Raw genomic sequence first — 11443 nt, 5'->3', positions numbered from 1 at the left:
GCATTGCATAGGCCAAAAGGCATCCTCCGAAAAGCATAAATGCCATATGGGCATGTGAATGAGGTCTTCTCTCTGTCCTCTGGTGCAATGGAGATTTGATTGTACCCTGAGTACCCATCCAGAAAACAGAAGTGAAACCTCCCTGCCAATCTGTCCAGCATCTGATCAATGAAGGGAAGTGGGAAGTGGTCTTTCCGGGTGGCCAGATTTAATTTTTTGTAGTCCATGCAAATTCTCCAGCCTGTGACGGTTCTTGTAGAGATCAGCTCATTGTTATCATTTTTGACCACCGTCATGCCACCCTTTTTAGGCACACATTGCACCGGGCTAACCCAGTTGCTGTCAGAGATTGGGAAATGATTCCCGCATCCAACCCCTTTATCACTTCTTTCTTCACCACTTCTTCATGTTGGGGTTCAGCCTTCTTTGGTGTTCCTTGGAAGGTTTGTGTCCCTCTTCCAGCAGAATTTTATGCATACAATAGGCTGGGCCGATCCCCTTAATGTCTGCCATGGTCCACCCAATGGCAGTCTTACTCTTAGAGTACCTGCAAAAGTTGTTGTGCCTGCACATCTAACAAACTAGATGAGATAATAACAGGTAATGTGGAGTTAGGTCCTAGGAACTCATACCTGAGATGGGCGGGCAGTGTCTTCAATTCTAGCTTTGGTGGTTCTTCAATGGATGGCTTGGCTGGAGGAGTTTCTCTATTTTCTAAGTGCAGGGGCTCGAATTCAAGAGTTCTATCCCAGAACCCTCTGCCCTCTAAAGCCAACACCCATTCTGCCAGTTCTTCCCCATTCATCTCATCTAAATTTACCAGACATGCAGCAAGAGGGTCCTCAATAGTCAGCATCTCATCATCAGCTTCTACGATTACATCCACGGCATCAATAAGAGAACAATTGGTGAATTCACTTGGTCGCCTCATAGATTTCTGCACATTGAATGTTATCTCTTCATCGTTCAACGTCATCTTGAGCTCCCCAGTCTCATAATCAATGAGAGCTCTCCCAGTGGCCAAGAACGGCCTTCCCAAAATTATGGGAATCTCTTCATCCACCTTGCAATCTGGAATCACAAAATCTGCAAGGAACACAAATTTCCCTACCTGAATCAACACATCATCCAAGATACCAGAGGGTCTTTTTACGGTCCTGTCCGCCAGCTGCAACAACATTGAAGTGGGTCTAGCTCTTCCAATCCCCAACCTCTTATAGATCGCCAGGGGCATAAGATTTATGCTAGCCCCCAAATCACAAAGTGCTTTGGCGAAAGCAAAGTTACCAATAGTGCAGGGAATTGTGAAACTCCTTGGGTCAGATAGCTTCTCAGCAATTGGTCTAGTCACCACCGCACTGCAGGTTTGAGTAAGAGTCATCGTGGCCAAGTCTTGGAAATCTAATTTTCGGGACATCAAGTCCTTCATCATTTTTGCATAACCAGGCATCGCTTTCAAAGCATCAATCAATGGAATATTTACTTGGATTTGTTTCAGCATCTCCAAGAATTTCTTGTATTGTTCCTCTTTTTGGTACTTGGCCAGCCTCTGTGGGAATGGTGCGGGAGGTCTCTTCTTCCCAATGATTTGGGACTGCTCTTTGTCAGCTGCCACCTCAACTACCGGTTCCTGGGCTGTCTCAGCTTCTTTCTCACCCTCAATCTATATGTTATGTTCTTCCTGGGCAGGCTGTACTGTCACCTCTGTCAGTTTCATTGACTCATCTAGCTCGATGGGCACTGGTATTAAGTGTCTCAGCCTGTCTGCTTTCTCGGGCGCTCTCTTGCTCCAAGTCTAAGTCTCTGCCATTACGTAGACTCACTGCCATCAGCTGCTTCGGGCCTTGATCCTTTGGATTTATCTGAGTGTCTGCAGGTAGTGTCCCATGAGGACGATTATTCAAAGACATCGAAATCTGGCCCATCCGTACTTCAATATTCTTAATATCTGACTCATGTGCATCTACTCTTTCACTGATTTTTGCATTTGACCCAATAACCTGCTGCATCATTGCCTCGAGTCTAGCAAAACCATCTTCCTGCCTTCCACCATGCTGCTGCTGAGGAGGATGATACCCCTGCCGCTGATTTTGATTATTATAACCCTGTGTCCTTTGATAAGGTGCCATATTATTGTGAGGTCTCATACCTCCCATGTTTCCATTGTTGAGCTGTGGCTGGACTGGCCTGTATGGCTGCTGCTGTTGGCCCCAATTTTGACCACCCTGTCTCTGGCTCTATAGTTAGACACATAATTCATGTCCTCAGGGTAGTGATGATGATCATTTTCTGTATTCCACTGGTTACCAATTGGTTGACTAATGCAAGATGTGTATAAGCCCCCATTGGTAGTATCTACAATGTGTACCTGCTACTTCTGCCCTGACTCTTCCACCTTTTTGGTGAGTATACTCATCTGTGTCATTAATGTAGCCATATTTTCAGCAAGAGTGTTGGATGGATCTAAGGGCACTGAGTGAACCACTGGAGTTATAGGTGCGTTCCTGGTTATCCACCCCGAAGTCTGTGCCATCTTATCAAGCAGACTCTGGCTTTCTCTCCATGTTTTGCTCAAAAATGCTCCACCAGCTTAAGCATCAACATTACCCTTCACGCCATCTACCAAACCTATGTAGATCCGCTGCCCCAACATCTGATCTGGAATATCGTGGTGCGGACATATAACCAGCATCCTTTTGAATCGTTCCCATGTTTCTTGCAGTGTCTCCATTGGTCTCTGTTTGAAACTCAAAATTTCATCAATTTGTTGAGCAGTCTTGTTGGGTGGAAGAAAATTGTTCACAAATTGCTTGACTAACTCCTCCCAAGTAGTTATGGAATTAATGGGGAGTGAGTTTAGCCAGGTCTGGGCAGCTCCCGTCACTGAGAATGGAAACAATAACAGCTTGATTGCTTCCTGAGTTACGTTAGGCTGCCTTTGAGTTTTGCAGATTGACAGGAAATTCTTCAAGTGCCGTTGAGGATCTTCGATTTGTGACCCCGAAAATAGTCCCTTGTTCTGCAACAAGTGCAGCACGTTGTTCGTGATTTGAACCGATTTAGCCTGTATCTGCGGGACTAAATCGCTGTGGCCAAATTTTCAGCTGTGGGTTGTGCCCAGTCATATAGAGCAGCCTCTGGCACAAGAGGTGCCACCGGCGCTAATGGTGCAGCTGGGTCTACCACGTTGTCCCCCATGTCCGGTTCGAATTGTTCAATTGTTTGTTGCTGTTTATTTTTCCGGTTGGCCCGGTTCAAGGCCTTGAAAACTTTCTCGGGATCTGATAAGGCTTCAAATACTTCACCAGTTATCGATGAGTTTCTAGGCATGCACCTGTACAACCAAGTCAACAAACGTTAAAATTTCAATGTAATGATTTGAAGTGAAGAAAACTGACTACACTAAGAATTTTTGTATTTCTTTCAATTGTAATTGATAACACCGTTAATTGCGGCAACGGCGCCAAAATTTGATCACGCCCAACTATGCCTTATTAAAAAGGACTAAGTGGACGTTGCAAATATAATTTGAGTATTTAGCCCAGAGTCGAACCCACAAGGAATTAACCTATCAATTAATCTTGTTAGACTCACTAAATTCTACGTAATCAACTTCCCAAACGTTTTGAATAACAATTGAGGATATTTTTACTAACTATAACTGACTGCAATTAAGTAAACAAAGACTAACTATGATTAAGTTGTAAACAATTAAGAGAAGGATCTAAGGTTATGATTTCCCCTATTGATGAAATCCCTTCATGTTATGCTTCATATAGATTTGCCTAACCGTCTCTATCAATCATGAACACTCTTATTACCGTAAATCTCTCCCGAGTAATCACGACAATTTACTAGACGCACTCTCCCGAGTTACACTAGCTGGCTTTTATTACAGCTCACTTAAGATTGCACCCAAGGCTTCGTTATCCCTAATTCCGCCTTTAAACCCTCGGTTATTGATCCCTCGTATACTCTAGGAGTGGTGTTGTTCAACAATTACCTAAATATGCACTCTCTCCCGAGTAATACATACTAAATAGGTACAACTAATTGAGGATCCTATCAATTAACTACAATAAGAACATAGTTGAACAAATAGAGAATAAATCGGGCAAACTATATTAACATGTCAAGAAGTTCATCCTTCAATAGGTTCCATCAAAACCTCAGACTAAATATTTAGCTACTCATACTAGTGTTCATCATAATAAAAGCCATATTCATCACAAATGGTAAAATACAAAAGGAAGAAAGGAAGAACTCGATGTTGAATTATACTCCTTGCCTCTTGCCTCTCATTGAAATTTTCCTTAATAGAGTAGCTTCTTATTTCATTCAGTAGTTTCTTTTTCAATTGGTAGCTTCTTACTTTTACAAGTTTTCGTGATCAATAAGCCTTTGGTTTTCTTAATGCTCTTTCCAAAGGTAGAATTTGTGTGAATTGGGTGGCTCTTCCCGATGATGGATGGCGTGACAACCTTCTTAAGGGTTTGAGTCTGTTTTTCTTTATGTTTTTGTGTAAATAGTAGTAATGAATAAAAGTGACTCAGGCAAAGCTTCACTTGGGCCTAGCACATTTATCCTTGNTCAATTTAGCTCCAATTACAGTTCTAAGTCCTCATACACGCAACTCACTCCTGCAAAACATGAAATTCACAATTAGAGCTAATTTATCATCATTTAACTATCCTATAACAGTGAAACATAGTCAAGCTGGGGCATAAACAGTCGCCAAATTACATGAATCTAGCCTATTATCAGTGCAATTGAAGCACATTCTATTGTAGACCATAAGGTTACTGATTCCAATACTTTGTTCTTTGGCATGATCGATTGGGACACCCTGGATCAATTATGATGAGACGGATTATAAAAAACTCAAATGGGCATCCATTAAAGAATTTAAAGATTCTTTTAAATAAGGAATTTTCTTGCACTTCTTGTTATCAAGGCAAGTTAATTATTAGACCATCACCAACAAAGGTTGGGATTGAGTCCCCTGCATTTTTGGACCGTATACAAGGGGACATTTGTGGACCTATTCACCCACCTATTGGGTCGTTTAGATATTTTATGGTTTTAATAAATGCATCTTCTAGATGGTCTCATGTGTGCCTATTGTCCTCTGGCAACCTCGCGTTTGCAAAATTAATGGCACAAATAATTCGATTAAATGCAATTTCCCGATAATCCAATTAAGTCTATTAGACTTGATAATGCTGCTGAGTTTTCATCCCAAGCATTTAATGATTATTGCTTATCAATTGGGATAAAAGTGGAACATCCTGTAGCTCATGTTCACACTCAAAATGGCCTTGCAGAGTCTTTAATTAAACGTCTGCAATTTATAGCAAGACCGTTACTCATGAAAATGAGGTTGCCCACTTCTGTTTGGGGTCACACCATTTTGCATGCAGCAATGCTAGTTCATCTCAGACCGACAAATTATCATAAATATTCCCCGTTGCAATTAGTTTTGGGTCATGAACCTAATATATCCATTTAAGAATTTTTGGATGTGCAGTATATGTGCCTGTAGCACTGCCATATCGCACCAAAATGGGCCCCCAAAGAAGGTTAGGAATATATGTTGGGTTTGAATCGCCCTCCATTATTCGCTACCTCGAAACATTAAAGGGGGATTTGTTCACTGCACGATTTGCAGACTGTCGATTCAATGAGACACTTTTCCCAAAATTAGGGGGAGAAATTGGTGAAATCAAACGGGAAATTTTGTGAAAAAATCCATCATTATCTCATCTTGATCCACATGCCTCTATTTGTGAAAAAGAGGTGCAAAAGATTATCCATTTGCAAAGAATAGCAAATCAAATGCCAGACGCATTTACGGATCTGAAAAGGATAACAAAATCACATATCCCTGTAGAGAATGTTCCAACCCGTATTGATGTCCCTATTGGACAATCTTCTAGTGTCATTGCTAATGAGTCAAAAGCACGCCTAAAACGTGGCAGACCATTAGGTTCTAAGGATCGAAATCCTAGAAAAAGGAAAACAAATGATCAAGATGATACTACAAAAGAGTCTCATGAAGAAATCTACGATTTAACCAATCCCGAGATTCATGAGGAAATCACTGAGCCTAAGACTCAAGAAAATAAGTAACTATCAATACATCCAATCGATATTGAGACAAATTTGAATCGAATGGATATAGTGGTGGATTATGTCTTTGCATATAATGTTGCATCTAGCATTATGCAAGATAGTGAGGATCTTGAACCTCAATCTGTTGGAGAATGTCGACAAAGACGTGATTGGCCAAAGTGGCAAGAAGCAATCCAATCAGAGTTGAATTCACTTGCAAAACGTGAAGTTTTTGGCCTTGTAGTCCAAACACCTAATGGTGTTAAGCCTGTTGGCTATAAATGGATCTTTGTACGCAAGAGGAATGTGAAAAATAAGGTACAAAGATATAAGGCACGCCTTGTTGCACAAGGATTTTCACAAAGGCCAGGTGTCGATTATGAAGAGACATATTCACCCGTTATGGATGCTATAACGTTCCGTTATCTCATTAGTTTTGCTGTCCATAAAAAGCTTGACATGCATTTAATGGATGTGGTTACCGCCTACCTTTATGGCTCACTTGATAATGAGATATACATGAAAATTCCCGATGGATTTAAAATACCTAACGCACATAATTCAAAGTCCCGAGAAATATTTACAATCAAATTGCAAAGATCTTTGTATGGTCTAAAGCAATCAGGATGAATGTGGTATAATCGTCTTATTGAGTATTTATTAAAGGAAGGTTATATAAATGATGCCATTTGTCCATGTATTTTTATAAAGAAAACAACATCGAAAATTGTTGTAGCCGTAGATGTTGATGACATAAACCTTATTGGAACTCTTATAGAACTCCAAAAGGCAATTGATTATTTAAAGAAGGAATTCGAGATGAAAGATCTCGGAAAGACAAAATTATGTCTTCGTTTGCAAATTGAACATTTGGCAAACGGAATTTTTGTTCATCAATCTACCTACATAGAAAAGGTATTGAAATGGTTTTACATGGATGGAGCACATCCATTAAATACTCCGATGGTTATTCGATCACTTGATGTGAATAAGGTACCATTCCGACCCCAAGAAGAGAATGAAGAGCTACTTGGTCCTGAAGTATCATATCTTAGTGCAATTGGTGCACTAATGTATCTTGCTAATACTACAAGGCCTGACATAACTTTTTCAGTTAATATCTTAGCAAGATATAGCTCTGCTCCCACAAGGAGATATTGGAATAGAATCAAACACATATTGCGGTATCTAAAAGGGACTACCGATATGGGCTTATTTTATGGCAATAATTGCTGTCCCGATCTTGTTGGTTATGCTGATGCATGGTATTTATCTGACCCACACAAGGCTCAATCTCAAACAGGTTATGTAATGTTTACTTGTGGAGGCACTGCCATATCTTGGCGATCGACTAAGCAATCAATTGTGGCTATTTCATCTAATCATGCTGAGATAATTGCTATTCATTAAGCAAGTCGAGAATGTGTGTGGTTGAGGTCTATAATACATCTTATTCGAGACAAATGTGGTTTGAAATGTGATAAACTACCCACGATTTTGTATGAAAATAATGCAACATGCATAGCCCAACTGAAGGGAGGATTCATAAAAGGAGATAGGACAAAGCATATTTCACCAAAGTTATTTTTCACACATGATCTTCAAAAAAATGGTGATATTAATGTGCAACAAATTCGTTCAAGTGATAATATGGCTGATTTGTTCACAAAATCTCTACCGACGTCAACCTTCAAGAAGCTAGTGCACAAGATTGGGATGCGAAGGCTCAAGGATGTGAAATGATGCTCTCATCTGGGGAAGTTTAATACGCGTTACACTCTTGTTTCCTTACAAGGTTTTGTCCCACTAGGTTTTCCTTGCAAGGTTTTTAACGAGGGAACCAAAAGGCGTATTGTTAGATATGTGTACTCTTTTTCCTTTTCTAGAATTTTTTTCCCATTGGATTTTATTTTAGTTAAGGTTTTAGTGAGACACATTACTTATTGAGTAGACATTCAAGGGGGAGTGTTATGAATAGAATTGTAATCAGAGTGAATGTTTATCTTTTGGAGAGTTTTACTTTGTGGCTAAGTCATTTTCTCCCTATAAAAAGGGCTCTTACCCCATTGTAAATCATCCCAAAACAATAAGAATTACTCTCTCTTTCTCTGCAATATTGTTCTTCTACTTTTATTGTTTTATTACACTATTCAGTTATTAATAATATTAACTCCTATCGATAACCGACCTTTCATCTCTGTCTGATTTTTTTTTAATCTTGATCCAAAGTTTTCTATCAATAATAATTTTTTTTATCTTAATAATGCAAGACTTATTAAGTGTTAACGTACTGTATGACCTATGCAAACTATTTGAAATTGAGCAACTTTATCATTATCAAATTTTGATCTTTATCTAATATTATTTCGCATAAGAAAAGGGTAAATATGGATAATTTTTTCAAAGAATTTGGATACGTAGTGTGAACTACACACATTCTATGTTGGAGTTTCATTAATGATAAGAGCAAATACGAAACGATTTGTTAACTGTAAAAATATGAATGAACCAAAAATCTAATAATGATGAAATTAAGCAATTTTGAATAACATTGGAACAAATTTACACCTTTTCTCTTGACCATATTACAAGCTTTTCCTATGGAGAAAGCATCAACAGGAAATGAGCCAAACATGCACTCCAGGGGTAATCTTATGTTCTTCTTTTTTCATTTTCCACCTTTGGTGTTTTACCAGTAATTAGGTACCTTCTGCTGTTGTAAAGTGAGGTTATAATAAATTTAAGTAAAATATATATAAATACAATATTTGCCATTATTTTAAACAATTTCATTTTAATATTAAGTGCATTGGGTATTTAAATCGATCCTCCTTTTTTTTGGTAACTAAAGATTTTATTAATTACCAGAGTGTTTACAATAAGGAACCATAGCTAGACTACATCACAGTCTGCTATCTAGTCTAAGAACACAAAGAACTACTTAACTACTAGAGCTAAACTAAATACTAAGCTGCTGAACCAGTTTTTTAATTCTAGTAGATGCCCGGATATTACAAACATATGCAATCTCCCTCACCAATTGACTAAGACTCTTTGCTATTTTTTCAAATCTTCTCTGATTTCTCTCAATCCGCATTGTATGTACCCATTCAGTATAAGCCAACTTAAAGATTTGAGCTCTATGTGATTTACCCTTTGATGCTTTAATGATCCATTTCTCCATTTGTTCCCATTGTGATGTCCTGAAGAGAGGAACCTGCACCCATTTCAACACTCCTTCCCAGACTTTGCTAGAGAAAGGACACTCCATGAATACATGATTTCTTATTTCATTGTGACTGTTATATAGATTGCATATAGGATCAACATTTATCCCCCAGGAGGCAAGTCTATCAACAGTCATTAGTTTCCCATGCATCTGCAACCACACTGTGAATTGAGCTTTTGGTCTAGCATCATTTCCAAATCTCAATGTCTTCCAAGTTGTTCTCTCATTATCACCAATAAGCTTAAGGTAACTCTGCTTGATTAAGCTGCCTGTTTTGATATCTTGAATTACTGCCACTGTGTCTCTTGCTTCAAATATTTTCCTCACCATCCATCTTGCCTGTTGAGGGATAGACATTTGACTGAATTGCTGATTCTTGATGTAGTAGGCATCTAACCACCCGATCCACAATCTATCTGCCTTATTTTCAATATCCCAACTTGCCTTAGCTATTGCAGCTTTATTCCATAGTCTTATATTTAGCAAGCCTAGGCTACCCATTGACTTTGGAGTGCAAACCTTATCCCAAGCATTTAGAGCTTTCCTTGTGATTGTGTTTGTGCCAGACCATAAGTAGCTTCGACAATAGGCCTCAATTGTACTTAGTACTTTTGAAGGAATAGAAAACAATTGAGACCAATATGCTTGAATACTAAAGAGGACTGTTTGGATTAACTGAGATCTCCCTGCATATGAGAGTTTCTTTGCAATCCAAGATGAGATTCTGGCTACCATTTTATTGATCAATGGTTTCCACTGAAGTAAAGAGATCTTTTTAGTGGACAAGGGGATTCCCAGATATTTGAAGGGGAGCTCTCCTTTTGGAAATCCTAACAGATGCAGGATTTGATCTTGAATGATCTGAGTGACTCCTCCAAAATAAATGGAGCTCGTCTCTTTGTTAGCTTGAAGTCCTGAAGCAGAAGAGAAGTCCAAAAAACACCTATTCAATATGGAAACCGACTCAACATCTCCTCTAGAGAATAACAATAGATCATCTGCAAATGATAAATGAGTCACTGCTAGTTTAGAGCACTTTGGGTGTTACTTGAACTCTTTATTTTCCTTTCAACTCATTGAGCTTTCTACTTAAGTATTCCATGGCTAAGGCAAAGAGAAATGGTGAAATTGGGTCTCCCTGTCTTAGCCCTTTAGTTGCATCAAATGGAGCTGTGGGTTTTCCATTAACCAATATAGAATAGTTAACTGTCTTCACACATTCTAAGATATACATGGTGAATTGTCTAGGAAAGCCAAGCTCATCTAGGACCTGCTCCAGAAATATCCATTCTACTGAGTCATATGCCTTTTGAAGGTCAATTTTTATCATGCATCTAGGGGAAATATTCATCCTTGTATAGGATTTCACCAGTTCTTGAGCAAGAAAGATGTTATCTGATATCTTCCTGCTTGGAATAAATTCAGCCTGTGCTTCACATACTACTGATGCAATAACTTTCTGGAGTCTTGAGGCAAGAACTTTAGAAATGATTTTGTTCAGAACAGTACAACCAGCAATTGATCTATATTCTTTCACTGTCACAGGATGATCATTTTTAGGGATCAAGGTGAGAGAAGTATAGTTAATAGCTCTATTCATCTTGACACACTCAAAGAATCTTCTTACTGCCCTTGTAATCTCTAGCCCCACTATACTCCATGCCTTTTTAAAGAAATAGGCATTATACCCATCCACCCCTGGATTTATCATTTCCAATTGAACTCAGTCCATCAGCTATTTCTTGGTCAGTAACTGGAGCACACAAGAGGATTTGTTGTTCATGACTTAGCTTGGGTCCCTTGCTCAGTGTAACTTTGTTGACTGCCTTTAGTGAGGGACTAGAGGTCCCCATTAACCCTTTGTAGAATGATACAATTTCATCTCTGAGCTCCTTAGGATCAGTCAGCAACTTAACACCTGACAAGGAATTGAGTTCCATAATTTGCTTCCTTTGGCTTCTTTCCTACATGACTGCAGCAAAATATTGTGATGACCCAAAAGGTCAACTTATGTTTTAGAACTAGATTTTACGCTCTTAAGCCTTAAAAATCTTATTTTACCTCTTCAATTTACGTGCGCCGTCCGGGCGTGTTTTTGGAAAA

The 11443-nt window shown here is 38.9% G+C and overlaps 1 protein-coding gene across 1 annotated transcript; it reads right to left on the bottom strand.

The window, feature by feature from the left end:
- Window positions 1-9070: 9070 nt before the first annotated feature.
- Window positions 9071-10940, bottom strand: LOC109244828. The gene is made up of 2 exons (XM_019411982.1): window positions 10430-10940; window positions 9071-10338 (listed from the first exon to the last, which is right to left on the bottom strand). Exons 1-2 carry the CDS (start codon window positions 10938-10940, stop codon window positions 9071-9073), a joined length of 1779 nt encoding a protein of 592 aa, XP_019267527.1.
- Between the last annotated feature and the right edge of the window lie 503 nt (window positions 10941-11443).

The sequence above is a fragment of the Nicotiana attenuata genome, unplaced genomic scaffold, assembly GCF_001879085.1.
Source record: "Nicotiana attenuata strain UT unplaced genomic scaffold, NIATTr2, whole genome shotgun sequence".
Taxonomy (NCBI): Eukaryota; Viridiplantae; Streptophyta; class Magnoliopsida; order Solanales; family Solanaceae; genus Nicotiana; species Nicotiana attenuata.
The sequence above is the reverse complement of the archived record's forward strand: the minus strand, read 5'-3'. Positions and strand labels throughout refer to the sequence as shown.